Raw genomic sequence first — 17517 nt, 5'->3', positions numbered from 1 at the left:
GGGTCACGACATATGGCACCCAGCCAAACATCAACGTCGGTGACGGACGTTTGGCCTGGCATCAGACACTCCGCAATGTCCGAGCTGCAAGGGGAGGCGGAGGAGCTCGACAGGGTTCACCAAGCGTGGAACTCTACTGGAGTAAATGAATGCACGTATCCGGCCCAGGGGGCGGGAATGGCATTGCAAGCCGACACTAGAACGGGTTCTTCGCGTTTACCGGCTACTGGAAGCGAGTACACAGGAAGATACCGGTTCCACACAAAGCCTGTAGAATCTAGCGAACGTGCTGGGTGTCGCCCAGCCCGCAGCTCTACAGATATCTGTCAGCGAGGCGCCGTGCACCAGCGCCCAGGAAGAGGCAACTCCTCTAGTGGAGTGAGCTCTTAACCCGAGCGGGCAAGGCACGCCTTGGGACTGATAAGCCAAGACGATGGCGTCCACTATCCAGTGGGCCATCCTCTGCTTGGAGACAGGCTTTCCCTTCTGGTGGCCTCCGTAACAGACAAAGAGCTGATCTGAGGTCCTAAAGCTTCGCGTTCTATCCACGTACAGGCGCAGAGCGCGGACGGGAGCAAAGCCAGGGCTGGGTCTGCCTCCTCCGAAGGCAGCGCTTGCAGGTTCACTACCTGATCTCTGAAGGGAGTGGTAGGAACCTTGGACACATATCCAGGCCGGGGTCTCAGGATAACGAGAGAGTCATCGGGCCCGAATTCCAGGCATGATTCGTCGACCGAAAATGCGTGCAGTTCCCCTACCCTCTTCACCGAGGCCAATGCAACCAGGAGGACGGTCTTAAGGGACAGTACTTTTAACTCAGCTGACTGCAAAGGCTCGAAGGGATGACCCCGGAGAGATGTAAGTACCAGGGAGAGATCCCAAGAGGGTATAGAGGAAGGGCGAGGCAGATTCAGTCTCCTCGCCCCCCTCAGGCACCTGATGATCAGATCGTGCTTCCCCAAAGACTTACCTTCAACTGCATCATGATGTGCGGCAATAGCAGCAACATACACCTTGAGGGTGGAGGGAGACAGCCTTCGCTCCAAGCCCTCTTGCAGGAAGGAGAGCACAGATCTGATCGAACATGATCGGTGGTCCTCTCGGTGAGAGGAACACCATTCGACGAACAGGTTCCACTTCAACGCATAGAGGCTCCTAGAGGAAGGAGCTCTAGTGGAAGTGATAGTGTCTACAACCGACTGGGGGAGATCACTTAGAACCTCCGCGTCCCGTCCAGGGACCACACATGGAGTTTCCACAGGTTGGGACGCGGGTGCCAGAGGGTTCCCCATCTCTGAGTCAGAAGGTCCTTCTTCAGAGGAATGGGCCAAATGGGCCAGCTGTGTGCCAGAGCATCCGTGCCGAGGGTGCCCTCGTGCCCTCAGACAGGGAATAGAACAACTGGCAGTGGGCAGTGTCCGGGGAGGCAAACAGATCTATCTGTGCGGCCCCGAAGCGCCGCCAAATCAGCTGGACCACCTGGGGATGGAGTCTCCATTCGCCCGGAAGCGGAGGCTGCCATGAGAGCTCGCCGGATCTCCAGCCCGCAGGAACGAAGGGTCCGACCACTGAGTGAGGGTGCGAAGGCAGTTCGGTGTCACGTGGACACGGAACGTACCACACTGCCACGCCCATCTCGGGACCCGGCCGTGAAGCCAGTGTTGAAGCGGCCTCAACCGACTCGGACAGCATAGCGGCCCAAAGTGGGGTCTGACTCTGCGAGGTGGCAGTGTGCATATGAGAGGGTTGGGAGGTGGCCCCGACCATTACACTGGGACCTGCTGGCGAAGTGAGAGGGGGCTGAGAGTGGCGAGGCAGGGCCTCGCGCACTGACAGCCACGCCCTCTTGAGACCTGGCAGGGGCGGAGGACGACGCAGGCGGGCGCCCTCAGCGATGAGCAGACTGAGGCTGTGCGGCCGGCGGCGGGGTGGATGCAGCAGCAGACCGCCGGGGCAGGACATGTTTGATGGCCTCAGCCTGCTTCTGTGCGGCCGAGAACTGCTGGGCAAAGCTCTCAACCGTGTCGCCGAATAGGCCGACCTGAGACATGGGGGAGTCCAGGAAACGATATTTATCGGTCTCCCTCATGTCAGCCAAGGTCAACCACAGGTGGTGCTGCTGGACTACAAGAGTAGCCATCGCCTGACCAACAGAACGTGCCATCACTTTCGTCGTCCAGAGGGCGAGGTCAGTGGCGGCGCGCAGCTCCCCCAGCAGCTGTTGGTCAAGACCACCCTGGGGCATGTCCGCAGGCTCTGTAAGCTTTCTCCGTCAAGCTTGACGAGAATTTACAGGCCCGGGATGGGAGACGCGGTTCACCGCGCCAGCCGGCGGCCATTGGACACAGTTGCATCACAACAGACCTCTCGACTGGCCTCCCCGCCATCCAGGGTGGTGAAGGCGGAGGAGGGGCCAGGCCTGGCACGAACGCTATACGGTGTTCTCCAAGACTTGGTCACCTCCTCATGCACTTCCGGGAAGAATGGCACTGGGGCGGGGCACTGAGGACCAGCGTGGGCCGCCCCGAGATACCAATCATCCAGCCGAGAGGGTTCGGGATGCGGTGAAGGATTCCAGACGAACCCAACCCTCTCGGCGGCCCGGGAAAGCATAGCCATCAACTCGGGATCGGCCTCGGGCAACGCTACCGTCCCAGAGGGAGGTAACGCAGCTGGGTCTTCATCTCCCGAGGACTCTTGCTCACCTTCCGATGCCGCAATCGACATCTGGTCGTCCGCAGGCGCACCGAAGGACACGACTGGACGCTCCGTAGAGGGACCAGCGCAATCCATCGGCAACACCACAGGCTGCAGTGTTGTAGAGGGGGCAGGGGCCCGCGGAGCAGCGCTCCTGACCGTTATCCTCAGATCACCCTGCCTACACACCGATGCACCGTCACCCCGGCCGAAGCCAGAGAAAACGGCCGCACGGGGCATAGGGGAGGGGACCCCTGCTCCCTGAGAACCAAGGAACGAGAGTCTGGATCTCAACACTGAGATAGTCATGTTCCCGCAGTGAGAACATGAACTATCCACAAAAGCTGTTTCAGCATGCTGAACGCCCAGGCATGTGATGCAGCGATTGTGACCATCAGCGGGGACCAGGGAACGACCGCATCCAGTAACGCACAGACTAAATGACATCTTGAAAAAGACGCAGGGTTCATCTGTGAAGCTCTTTTAGAAGGGGAAATTCAGCTCTGATCTCTGTGCCGAAGCACACAGGGAACAGCCGTGATGTGATCAGGTACACCACTCCCTGATCACATACACAGAGGAACCAGCCCAAATCACAACCGTCAAATGCACAGGCAAAACAATGCTGTAAGAACAGCAGTTGAGAGCTAAAAACAGCTCAGGCTCCTCTGAAGCTCGCGACCTCGCTGCAACGTGCCGTCACCAACACAAAGACTGCTGCTCTTCTAAGTCTTGCAGAGTTTCACTCTCAGTCTTCTTAGAAGCTCTAGGAACACAAGGTTGGCTCCGAAGCGAAAGACAGAGTGCGATTGCATCTGCTTCCCTATTTATACCACCTGGTGGGGGCGGTGCGCATTATGCAAATATCGCACGCCAATTCCATTGGCTTGTTGTAGTTTACTCGAAGCTGATAGGGCTCTCTAGCGATATCCCAATTCGTCGGTCACTACTGACGTACATCGAATGTGACCGACTGAAAGGGAACCTGATTATTTGTCCTCAAGGAAATTTGTTTCCACCGTAGAAACGTACATAACACAAACACAACACAAAACATGGTAACTTATCAACTTATAATACAATCAAAACCAATCACAGACATATCACCAAAAAAAAAAAAAAAAAGCGAGAGCATAACACCGTGTCCTAACTACACGCGACATTCTGTGTTCCCAGCTTTTTAGCTGTAATGAAAACAACACTGGCTAATTCACCTCAGATCTTGAAAATAAATAAATGGGCAAAGAACGTTCAAACTGTCAACTCAATGTGAACAAACAAGTGTATTCTGTGACAAAGACTGTTTTAGTCACTCCGTATGTACTTTAAATAATGTTTAAATAGTGTAATATATATGAATGTTACTATTTACTTACCCATTTCATTGTGTCTGCTGTGCTCTTGCCAAGAGAGCCGGCCCACACTCTCTTCTAATTGGCTGTGGTTTTTGATTGATTTTATCGCTTCTCATTAGTATGGACAGTCAAATTGCTCGTCGCTGGAACCTTATCGCATCGCGTGTAGTTAGGACATCAATGGCCAATTTCCTATTTATTTAGAGCTTGTATAGCAGGAACAAAACTCTTACTATAGCTGGCCTATCTACACATGGGTAATCTATACCTATAGCCAGAAAGAAGGGGGATGAAATATTATAAGAGTGGGTGGTCTTGGTCATTTAAGTTTTTAAGGAGCATGAATATAAAGACACTGTCCAGTAAATTAGGGAGACCTATAATTTTACAAGCTAAATAGGTTATCTCCTAGGTTATTATATAACTCACCCTGCTGCGAGCCTTTATCCTCTTGTAGACATAGTCAGGGAAGGGCTTACGGGTCACGTAGCGTCCGGATCCCTCTGTGGTGTGGAGATTTCCATCCTCCAGTACGATCTTTCCCTGACTGATGACCACCAGGGGTGCCCCACGCACCTCGGTACCCTCGAAAATGTTGTACTCCACTGCCTGGAAAACAAGAAACAACAGCATGACACTGCTTGTTAAAATTTTGTTTCGGGATCAGGATCAGCACACAAAACAACTGTTGATTTGCAAGCATTTACAATGTCATTAGCACAAACACTGCTCTCCTGGAGGGATAGTTATGTTGAATTGCTCTAAAATCCCTTCCACACACTGAAGCATGATATTCCGATGGAAATGGACATGATATCCCATGTTGGAAATCATTATTGATCCTTTCAAAAATGTCATCAACATATTTAAACAATATGTGGATGACAAGATGTCAGAACTCAGAACAGACCATATTTGCAGCCCACTTGTTTAGAATGGTTGTAGAAATACAGTACAAAGAAAACAGAATGTTGGAAAAGAGAGCGAGTGAATGAGGGAGGAAGTATATTAAAGTTTACAGGGTGTGTGTGTGCTGGCACATGTGATCACCCTTCTAAATGCTACTGGCACTTTGCTAAAAGCAATACAGAACGCCCCATAAGACCTAAAAACAGCATGAGGTTATTCAGTGAATTTGATAATCAACACACACATGCTCAAACACCACACACGCACACGCACACATGTTGGGTTTTCATGTTTTATGGGGACATTCGATAGACATAATGATGTTTATACTGTACAAACTTTTATCCCCTAACCCTACCCCTAAACCTACCCATCACAGAAAACTTTCTGCAGTTTTACATTAAAAAAAACAACAACAAAAAAAAACACCACTTAGAATTGTATAAGCTGTTTTCCTCATGGGAACCAAAAAATGTCCCCACAAGGACAAGGATTTTGGATATTGCCATCTTTGTGAGGATTTAATCAGGACATTTGTCTTGTTTTCCAGCACAAATTTCTAGACACTTTTAAAACAAAGTAAACAAGATAAATGAGAAAGCTGAGAAGCAAGATTAACCTGAGAACCAAAATTGTGTATCAAGCAGTCACCACCATTCAAAAGTTTGGGGTCTGTAAGAAGTTTTTAAAGGAACACTCCACTTTTTTTGAAAATAGGCTCATTCAACTCCCCTAGAGTTAAACAGTTGAGTTTTACCGTTTTCAGATCCATTCAGCTGATCTCCGGGTCTGGCGGTACCACTTTTAGCATAGCTTAGCATAATTCATTGAATCTGATTAGACCGTTAGCATCTCGCACAAAAATGACCAAAGAGTTTCGATAATTTTTCTATTTGAAACTTGACTCTTCTGTAGTTACATCGTGTACTAAGACCGACGGAAAATGAAAAGTTGCGATTTTCTAGGCCGATATGGCTAGGAACTATACTCTCATTCCGGCGTAATAATCAAGGAACTTTGCTGCTGTACCATGGATACAGCAGGCGCAATGATACGGCAGCAAAGTTCCTTGATTATTATGCCGGAATGAGAGTTTAATTGTTGTTTAATTCTTACGCTGTGTCTACACCAGACGCGAGCGGCGCGATGTGACGCGATGCATCAAAAGACAATAGGACCCATTATAATCAGTGATATTGTCTACACTGGATGCGGCGCGACGCGTCAAATTCTCTACAGTAAACGGATTCCCTGTTCTATTTTCTGACGTCGTCCAAGTGCTTTGCAACGGTCAGCCTGTCGCGTTCAGTGTAGACAGCTTTTAGCTGTTGTGGTGCAACGCGAAAAAAAAAAAAAATTTAGTTTTAAGCACAGATATTTTTTTTCAAAAAACAAGTACATTTTATATTATTAAATATTATATATTAAATTACATATTGCTAATTTATTATTAATATAAAATTTATATATTGAACTATAAATTAAATATATTAATATATTATTAATGTTATCATTCATTATAAATATTAATAATACCTATAATGTACAGTATATACAGATATATGAATATTTATATTACATTAACACAAAATTTAACACAAATCTTTATTTTAGGATATATAGTTAAATATAAAATCCACTAGACAAAAGAACACAACCCTCAAAAGCCAATGCATTTTAAGCTCATGAACACAAATAGAAGATCCTCATGGTGTTCTACACACGGTTACGCCTCCAAACCAGGAGGGAGACATCAATTACCCAGGCAGAGCTGAGAATGACATCACTCGCATGAGTAACATGCCCACGCCCAACATTTGGTCAGCACAAGCAATGTTCTATGGTCAGGACTGCAAACCACGTCCATAAAAAACATAACTTTGCCCACTGGTTAACTATACTGAGGGACATATTTAAAGTCAGATCACATAAACAAAATCAATAATGCACAGTAGGACCAGGAACATGTGTTAGGAAAGTAAGTAGGGTCTTGATTTCATGTTGGCTTTTTTGGCTGACAGCAAAACTCACCAGATTGTGGCTCTTCGCTGAGATGATCTTTGTAACATCAGGATCCCACAGAACCAGATCAGCATCTGAGCCCACGGCAATGCGGCCCTTACGCGGGTACAAGTTGAAGATTTTAGCAGCGTTGGTGCTGGTGACGGCCACAAACTGATTTTCATCCATTTTTCCAGTTACCTACGGACAACAGGGACCACAGGGAGAGATGACTGTTTGTCGTGTTTGTGCTTGTGACCACTTGAGTGTGCTTGACTGTTCAGCTGGGACTATTTAGACTCGCATGACTACTGACTGATTTTGTTTATATGATTGAAGGAAGAGTAGATGCTGCACTATGGCAGCTTGTGATTAAATGTCACTCCTTACTGTTTGCAGACTAGTATTTCTGTCTCACCACACATTTGTCCCAGATGATGGACATCCTTTCCTCAGTGCCATTGGTTCCTTCAGGGATGAGGGTGAAGTCATCTTTACCCACAGCTCTCTGGGCAGTGTTAAAGGTGCAGTGAGCGCTTCCTGTTACCTGCAGATCCCCGCTATGAGGAGACATAGGACAAAACAAATGAGTCTATTCTACAAACAGTTATATTTATATACTTAGCAAACCTTTTTCACACTCGTGTCATCTTTAAAAAAAAATCAAATAAAAAAATAATAATAAATAAATAAAAAAAAATCACAGTTTTTGGCCCTAAAAGTACCTCACAACTCATTTTGGTACATTTTAGTTGTGATCAGGTCTCAATCCACATTCTTTTTCACCATTCTCCATTTATTTTTTTGGGTGCTTTGACCACTACAGTATATTATTATTATTATTATTATTATTAATAATATATTGCTAACAATACATACTAATTTAATAATATAAATAATAATTTAATAATAATAATAATAATAATAATATGTGTATTATTATTATTTAATATTAATATTTTGTTATTTTATTATTTATTATATTGTTATTATTATTATTATTATTATTATATTGCTAACAATAAAAAATAAATAAAATATAACAATATAATAATTATTATTTAATTAAACTATTATTTTTAATATTATATTTTTAATAAAAAATAATAAAAATTAATAAAATAATAATTTAATAATAATTATAATAATATGTGCATTATTATTGTTATTTAATATCATTTAATATTAACATGTATTTACTTTATTTTATAATTTATTATATTATTATTACTATTATTATCATTTGCATCATTATATTGGTAACAATTCAATGATAAAAAATATTATAATTATATAATATAGCATAATATAATATTAATATTATAATATAATATAATTAATATTAATAATAATTCCTTACTTTTATTTTTTTAATTTTTAATATTTTGGATATTCAATTTTATTAATAATAATAATAATAATAATAATAATAATGATGCTGATTGTTATTATTATATTGTTAATAAATATTTAAAATAATATAATAATTGTGTCATTTTTTATTCACTTTGAATATTATCTTGTAATTATATTTTGTATATTCACTTTAATAATTTAAAATAATAATAATAATAATATAATTTTATTATTTTTTCAATTTGATATAGCATTAAAAGTAAACCACACTGCAGACTTAAAATTAACTGTACTCAGACCACTTCCTGAGCTGGTCTGTGTCCAGTTCACTTTAAAGTCGTCTGTTAATTTCGAACTTACACACATTAGCCACAGTTTTTAGAACCGCTTTCGGACCCCATAAATTAAGTTAATTTCTCATGGTACACTTAGGGCTCCACCACCAAAACAAATCAAATCATAAATGCGTACTACAAATAAACAGACATTAAATGATCTTACCATGACAGCAGTGAGTTGAGATAGTCCGGTGTGGTGGGATCTGGACTCAAGGGTGGGGATGTGACGTAGGCGGCAGCCTTGGCCCAGTTCTTGCTCCAATAGTGTGAGCCGTCCGTGCCAAGGCTTGCTGTGATTGGCTCTCCATACACTACAGTGCCTAAATGGTTCAAAGGTACCGAATTAGGAACAGCATATATAATTTCATTCTAATTCCCTTGCCTAATTCTAGAGCCTGACCACTATGATGTCATTTCTTGCTGTCTAGCCAAGAACAGCTGAGTCATAGCATGCTGTATTTTTTTTCTTTTGCACGACTGCAGTGCATCCCAGCTCATAAAACCTGCCTTGCTTGTCCAGACTTTTAATACCTCATTTTAATGGCGCGGAGAGAGTGTGATTAGATCAAACCACCTCAGAATGTTCTTCCATATTGGTAATTCAACCTTGAATTTTTCCACTAGGTTTGGATGAGTTGATAACTTGATTAAATCAAAGGCAGACCTATCCTAGAGTTGCCATATTTAGTTTGCTATTGCAATATATTATTTTGTGTCTCACCTTTTTTCCTGGCCTGGGCAATGACATCAGCGGCACTCTTGCTCATCACCTTGGTGACGTAAAGAGGGCAGTTGGTCTGATTGGCAACTGTTACAGAGCGGTTGACTGCTTCTGCCTCCACCTAAATGATCGATAAAACCAATTAAATACAAATGTTTTCTTCTACGGAACTTCAGAAACAAAATACGTGTCCTTTCTGATAAGAAAATGGAAAATATATTTTTCCCAGAATTCACTGCCATTCACCTCCTCTGGACGACTGAGGACATGTCCCTCTGGTCCAGTGATACCCAACTCCAAAATCCTGCGCTGCTCCTGTTGAAAGAACGAAAGAAAAAGAAAAAAGAGCGGGATAGGAAGATAAGAGTAGCATGAGATCACTAAATAAATCTTTAAATAATGATGTCATAGTCTCCATATATACTGTATACATTAAAAAAAACAATACATTGTATCTTCACAACCAAACTTTGTCCACATTACAAAGAGTTTGCTTATCTTCTCATGATAAATACACATAACCCTGAGCCAAAAATCATCTGCAATTAATTATTTCGACCTCATGTAGGAATATTTACTTTGGTTTTGCTTGCCAATATAAAGTCTGAGTGTTCATTTTGGAACATATGTTTTGATTTAACATCTCCAAACAGTTTATTGTTGACAGTAACTTTGAGAAATGGAGCTCAGTGCTGGACTCTCTGAATATCTCACCTCAGCTATGATGTCTCCGTTCTCAGCATGGACCTGAGCGATGGCTCCGAGGTCCCGAATTACACTGAACACTTCGTAGATCTGCACAGAATCACACATTTGAACTCACACACGGGGAGGCACCCAAGAAGGAACGCCAAATATGACAGAAGCATGCTTAAAACAAATGCAATGGTCACCGCCAGACTATTCAAGCATCATTTGTTTATAAACTGCCAAGGGACTCTATTTAGATATATTTTTCTCCTTTTTGTGCAATTCTCATTGAGAATTAGAACATAAACATCCAACCCAAAAAAACTTGGAACTGTGCCCCCTATAACTATGATGGTAACAGATGAGAAAAATCATGGTATTTTTTAGGTATACTGGAGTATCATGCTCCAATGAAATTCAAAAAATACCAAGGTTTTACTATGGTAAATGTCCAAAATTATGGTAATACCATAGAATTTTTGTAAGTGCATAGTTAGGGTTAAACTGCAAAAGTCACATAAAAAATCCATAACCTTAGTAATATCATGGTATTTTTGTAAGTGCATAGTCAGGATTTTCAAAAAAAACAAAAACAAACTAAAAGTCACATTAAACTGAATGAATAAAAAATAAAATACCATAAAAGAAATATAAAATACCTTGGTTTCACCATGGTCAGTAGCGGCCTTTGCTATGTTTTACCCGTTTCACTTGAAATGGGCCACACATCAGAAGGGGCCTCCATCCGCATGTGCTGGAAAAAGACCCACGCACTCCTCCATCACTAAAATTAATGGCAAAAATGCCACCCAAAAATCAAGATATAAGGGGCAAATATGTCCCTGTGTGAGTTCTTGTTTTGAATATTTATAACAGCATATAGAGTGCTGTTTTCCCGAATATCAGCATGATTGCAAATGTGATAGCCTATTGATTTTATATAACAAATTCAATAAACAACAAGTTACTGTTTGGTGACTTTCATTTTAGACTTTGTCTGTTTTTGCTCTGCAACAAATCCACAGTAGAGCCATTGCGCATCTACGGGCAACTGAATGAGTCCGCGTTTTGAAGGAATCACTTGATTGAATGATTGAATGACTCACTTGTTAAGACAATGATATTCCGCCACCTACTGGAGGTTTTAGTTTCATTTTTTTACCCATTGTTTTAATGTATATATCTTGTGCCTGCGGCTGATAAAATCGGTCCACCATGCTGCAAGAAAGACTGTCCACACTTGCCTAGATGTCAACTGAACATGATTTTATGAGACTGCTGGATAAGGATAAACTTGTCAGAGCTTTTGCAGCACTCCGTTATCGGAAAGCCAAGTTCTAAATGTCAAAATCAGAGTAGCCTAAGTGTAAAATATTTCCTCTTCCTCATATTCATATTGTATTAAATCACTTTTCTAATCCCTGTTCTCTAATTTTTATATCTTTGCTCTCATGGCCTGGTCATTATGCTTGCTGTCCAAGGTGCTCGCTGAGGGGCTGAGAGAGTGACGAAGATTGAATGTTGATTTTGTTTTTCGGTCGTGATTGTAATGCTTGGATAGTGGTAGATAGAATGCGTTTAAAAATAGACTATTAAGAGTGAAATAAGAGTTAATGTTAAATATAACAGAGATAATAAAGTAATTGCAGTTGCATTGCATGGGAGTCTCCAACTCTTTGTTTGAAATGGGCCTCTGAATTGCAAAGGCCGCTATCTGACCATGGGGCATGTCCAAAACCATGGCAATACCACAGTATTTTTTGTAAGTGTATAGTCAGGCAAAGTCGAATTAAACTGCAAACTTAAAAATAAATAAAATCAATAAATATATAAACGAATGTGGTTTGAAAAATACCATGGTTTGACCATGGTACACATCCAAAACCATAGTAATACAATAGTATTTTTTAAATGCATAGTCAGGCTTTTTATCCAGAAAAGAAAAGTCACATTAAACTGCACACTTAAATAAATAAATAAATAAATAAATAAAAATAAATACAAAAAATAAACCAATGTACTTCAATAAATACCATGATTTTACCACAGAAGATGTCCAAAACCATCATATTTTTTGTAAGTGCATAGTCAGGTAAAGTCACATTACCCACAAAAAAAACAAACAAACAAACAAAAAAAAAATAGTTTAGGATTTTTGGGACCATTTTAAGATGTTTTGAATTTTCATGACAATTTAGCAACACTGTTTTTATGTTTCTGTATCTTATTGTTCTGAAAAATGTTCTTATTTTTTATTTATTTCTTTTGATTTTGTGGTTAAATATGACCTGAGTGTGTTTTTGACAGGTTTCATGAGATCCTACGAGACAAGTAAGTAGGTGCAACTCACGGAGGAAGTCATACCTGGGAATCAGTGAGCTGGAAAACATCTTTGTAAGCCAGGTAGACGAGGAAAGAGTTAATGCCTGCACACAAAGACAGGGTATGAAATTACAGAGGGAAATGTCGGTGAGACATTAGGTGAAACAGCGCAGCAGCAGAATTCCTGACCGATGGAGTAAACGCTTACTCTGGTTGGTTTGTACAGCAGATACAAATGTTCACATGAGGGAACGCTGGCAGTGCTTTACCGTGATCCTTGACGAGCGTCTCCATCTCCTCTTGAACACCCTTGTGCCATTCGGTGATGTCCACGTGAAGGGAATAGTCACAGCACGCTTTGCTGTCTGCCCATTCCCGCCACTGATTGAAGGCTGAGATCAAACTCATCCCGGGTTCAGGCACCACATGATCGACTGTTCACACACACAGTGGTTAGGCAGATATTAAAGAGCTCCTACAGATTAAAAAGCACTTCAATCAGTTAAATAATGCTGCTCTGAGCTGAATTGAGGACAAACAGAGACATCAAAACAGTCTCTTGTGCTATTTAAAGCACACTGTCTCCATCCGGTCTGCCATACTGTCAGACACTAAATGATGGCTGCATCATGAAAGCGACTCAGCCAAACATTACAGCTTTGATAAGACTCACAAAAAAGTAACATAGTTATTGGATAGCAGGTTTAACCAAAGCTTAACTGTGTTATCTGTATTAAGACCATAGGAACCACAGGCAAATTGGAGACAGCGTGAGTGGTGCTTGCAAGGGCACTGTCGTGGTTACTATGGCATTTTCGTGGTTGCTAAGGCATTGCTTACTGGCCTAAGTTTCTGTGATTTTCTGGTCCCTAGATAATAGCGGTTGCTAAGGTGTTCTGAATAGCATTTAAAGCATTACTATGCATTTGCTCAGGTGTTGTGGGTGCTTGCCAGGGTGTTGCTAGGTGGTTGCTATGGGATTGGGCCCAAGTCTTTATAATATTCTTGTCCCTAGATATTAGCAGTTGCTAAGGTGTTTTGATTAGTGTTTAAAGCATTACTATGCACTTGCTCAGGTGTTGTTGGTGCTTGCCAGGGTGTTGCTAGGTGGTTGCTAGGCAGTTGAGGGTGGTTGCTATGGGATTGGGCCCAAGTCTCTATAATATTCTTGTCCCTATATATAAGCAGTTGCTAAGGTGTTCTGAATAGTGCTTAAAGCATTACTATGCACTTGCTCAGGTGTTGTGGGTGCTTGCCAGGGTGTTGCTAGGTGGTTGCTAGTTGGTTGAGGGTGGTTGCTATAGGATTGGGCCCAAGTCTTTACAATATTCTTGTCTCTAGATATTAGCTGTTGCAAAGGTGTTCTAAGTAGTGTTTAAAGCATTATTATGCATTTGTTTAAGTGCTGTGGGTGCTTGCCATGGTGTGTTGCTATGATTTTGTGGGTGATTGCTAGGCGGTTGTGGGTGGTTGCTATGGGATTAGGGCCAGGACAATTTCTTATAGTAAAGTGCCCTTTCAGTCGTATTGTGGTGCCCCCCGAAAGCGATTTCAGCTAAGTGCGACAAACCCCCCACCACCTCCCCACCACCTCAAACACGATTTTAACTGAGGGGGATGAACCCCCCACCACCACCCCGAAACTGAGGGGACAAATTCCTAATACTGAGGACAGTTTCACACATACTGATCATGGTGGTTCCTCCAGCCAGCGCAGCGCGGGTGCCTTGGTAGAAGTCATCTGCAGCAGTCATGCCCCTGTCAGGCATCTGGAAGCGTGTGTGCACATCAATGCCACCTGGCATTACCATACGCCCATGGGCATCGATGGTTTTCACCCCACCAGGCACTATCAGATTTTCTCCAATTTGCCTGTGAGTAAGAGATGAAAAAGCAACACAAGTTATACAATTTTATGAATCTTAATTTAATTTCAAGGGCCAAATTTAAACGGCTATTTCATTATGTGTCATGTGATATAAAGGCACATTTTGTACACACTAACCTCATAACCTAGAATAGTTCTCCCAAAAATTCTTTCCATCCATCTATCCATCTATCTATCTATCTATCTATCTATCTATCTATCTATCTGTGTTGTGTATAGTTCACCCAAAATGAAAATTACTGTGTGAGAAAAAATTCAAGTTTACAGAGTTTTAGTGTCAGTACTACATTAAACTACTATATATAATGATGAATATAATGTATAATAATGCAATGGGGGAATATTTGTGGGTCCTGATAATGCCAAATGTTTTATGTTACCAGTAAAAGTGGACTATATTATTTTAAATATATCTAGTCAGTGACAGAGTGCAAACATATTTGTCTAAAATCATGAATATTTTTATCTATCTATCTATCTATCTATCTCAGTCTGTCTGTGTGTCTATCTCTCTATATTTAAATTACTCTAATGTGATTAGCAATCTGTTATAAAACAATGTAAGAATCTCTCACACTCACTTGATCAGGCCATCTTCCATATAGATGTCGGCACAGAATGACTGATCATCATTCACAATCTTAGCCCCTTTAATCAAGAGACGATCACTCTGTAAAAATAAAAAGATAAAAAATAGTCGCTTTAGTATCCTATTGAAGTACATGTGCAAACTGTCTATTGACCTTGGCACAGCACTGAAGAACACTGCTGCAAGGTGAAGATGGTGTTAGAAGCATTAATTAAATATACACTCAACATCAGTCAGCACAGATGAGTATAAAACGTAATATACTACAAAAACACAAATTTCACAGGAGCCAGTAAATCAGAGCTTATAAGGCACCACACCAGTATAGCGTCGTCCACATTCTTTACCAGAAGCATCACTCAATTCTGTGGCCTTCACAATTATAAACACATGCTCACCATGGAACTTTTATCTGTCACTGTGCTACAATGTGCTCAGTTAAACATTGAAGACACTGATTCACTCTTACAACCTGAGCTGAAACTGCTATTTCTAGTCTAATGTGTACTGCATCCATGGTGGGGATTTCGATTCATCTCAGTGACTCGAAACTTCTGAAGCTGTTTAGCAAAATAATTAGTTCTGATTCACTCACTGATTCATTTAGGGACCCTTTCTACAGGTTACATAGTTACGCTAGTCTTTTGTGTGTTATGAGTGAGTCAAATAATAATTCACTCAACCAATTTAATAAAAACACTAGACCTAAAAAATGTTAGAAGTCTTATTACAATATGCATGTCTACAAAAGTACTACAGTGCGGTTTATATCAAAATTGTGTATGGTCATTTTTACACATTTATACACATTCATAATTCCTTTATCACCTTTATTTCCTTGAAGTAAACAAGACTGACTCACACACAGAACTGAAGGAACTACAAGCAGATACTCATTCTCAATGTTTCAATTGTTCAGTTCATTCACCAGTCTCGATCAGACTAGAAACACTGACTCATTCTGTGAAGAGGGCGTGTTCGTTCAGCAGGAAAACCAATGAAACGCTTCTTCACAGCCCGCACTTGAAGTCTATTGGTTTGCACTTTAAGTCAGTCTTTTACGTTTCAGTGAATGAAAAATATGAGACAGTACAAGAGAGTGAACACGAATGAACTGTTACTTATTTACTTATTTTGTAACAAATACAGATAATGTTTTTATTTAAAAAATAAATATTTATCTATTTATTTGCTTTAAGATTTTTTGCTACAGATATTTAAAAAAAAAAACTTTCATCTTTTTGTAGTAACTCAATAAATAATTACTTGAGTAAATAAATAAAAAGTAAATAAATATTAAATTAAAACTTCATTCAATAAATAAATGATGAAAAAAATGAAGCAAATATTGAATTGAATATAAATGTTGAAGCAAATGAATAAATATTAAAAACGATTTATTTACTCCCTAATGTATTTATTTTTGTCTTAGGTCTGATGCTGAAAAACCTAAAAACTGCAAACAAAAAAAATTTAACAACTATTATCCATCAAGTCAATTATTAATTAGTGATTATGTAATAATAGTAGTAAGTGATTAACATGAAAATAAGTGTATTTAACTGATATTGTATTTTAATAAATATTTTTTTATTTGCTTCACTTAAGTAATTATTTAATTGCCACACAAAGACAATAAAAAATCATCTTTCTGTACTAATTACATAAATAATTGCTTGAGTAATGCAAAAATAAATATATACATAAATATTAACCTAAAACTATCATCTTAATAGAGTACCTTCTGGTTCCATCGCTGTAAAGTCTATGGGTTTTTTGAATGGGTTTTTGCTAAATCGCCTGAAATAAGGTCTGTGGTTAACAAAGCCTCTAAATATTTTCACGTTTTGATCTATGACATAAAACACACCAGTTATAACCCGCTTGTGATTTTTTAAACCTTTATTGTGTCTTAAAAATGGCGGCTGCTAACAAGTTGCTAAAAGGGACTATTTCCTTTGGCGGGGACTTTAGACGTCATCATGACAAACAGGACATTTGGACAGCATTTCTCATAAAAAAGTGGATAAGTATTCATACACAGTGCAGATCATAATCAGCGAGCATGTTTTTAAATAAACTTGTTTTTTAAATAAAGTTTGAGGAAGCTTGGTGGTGGTGACGTTGATCCACGGCCATGGTGTGCTGTAGACCGTTTATAGCCTACTGTTAGCTTTTTATATCTGACGACTTTATTTAGGCTTCAAAATGTATAAATGTTGTGTTAACTTGTAAAGATTATCTTGATAGACAAAACGTGTAAGTGTCATAACCCTTTGTTAAACACAGAGCTTTTTTTTTTGCGATTTTCCAAAAGTCTATGGGAAAAATGCATACTCTTTCGATCGAGGGAACCCGTGTGCCGCTAACTTCCGGGTTGGCCTACAAAAACACGTCATCTCTGAGGTACTCTATATAGCATAAACACTGACTCATTCAGTGAAAGGGACGTGTTTGTTCATTAGGTCCAACCAGTAAAATGCTTCTTCACAGCAGGCCCTCAAATGCTATTGATTTGCACTATATTCAGATTTTGGTGCCAGGAAAGCAGTGTAATGCTGCATTAAACAAAACAAAAAATGACACAGTACAATAAAGTGAATGAGAATGAATTGTTCATTCAAAAGATTCATTCACTCGAGTCATCTTAA

At 40.6% G+C, this 17517-nt stretch overlaps 1 protein-coding gene across 4 annotated transcripts in view; it reads right to left on the bottom strand.

The window, feature by feature from the left end:
- The window catches only part of dpysl2b (dihydropyrimidinase like 2b), a 36169-nt gene that overhangs the window by 7224 nt on the left and 11428 nt on the right, over positions 1-17517 (bottom strand). For all 4 annotated transcript variants that reach the window (XM_051908397.1, XM_051908398.1, XM_051908400.1 and 1 more), the window contains 11 exons: positions 14859-14947; positions 14077-14261; positions 12659-12823; positions 12432-12493; positions 10092-10172; positions 9624-9692; positions 9378-9498; positions 8820-8976; positions 7381-7522; positions 6993-7163; positions 4482-4661 (listed from right to left, as the gene is read on the bottom strand). In XM_051908397.1, the coding sequence (XP_051764357.1) occupies positions 4482-4661; positions 6993-7163; positions 7381-7522; positions 8820-8976; positions 9378-9498; positions 9624-9692; positions 10092-10172; positions 12432-12493; positions 12659-12823; positions 14077-14261; positions 14859-14947 (1422 nt within the window). The remainder of the gene's footprint in view (positions 1-4481; positions 4662-6992; positions 7164-7380; positions 7523-8819; positions 8977-9377; positions 9499-9623; positions 9693-10091; positions 10173-12431; positions 12494-12658; positions 12824-14076; positions 14262-14858; positions 14948-17517) is intronic.

This window comes from Ctenopharyngodon idella, chromosome 10 (genome assembly GCF_019924925.1).
Source record: "Ctenopharyngodon idella isolate HZGC_01 chromosome 10, HZGC01, whole genome shotgun sequence".
Lineage (NCBI taxonomy): Eukaryota > Metazoa > Chordata > Actinopteri > Cypriniformes > Xenocyprididae > Ctenopharyngodon > Ctenopharyngodon idella.
Note: the sequence above shows the minus strand (reverse complement) of the source record. Positions and strands in the feature narration are given on the sequence as shown.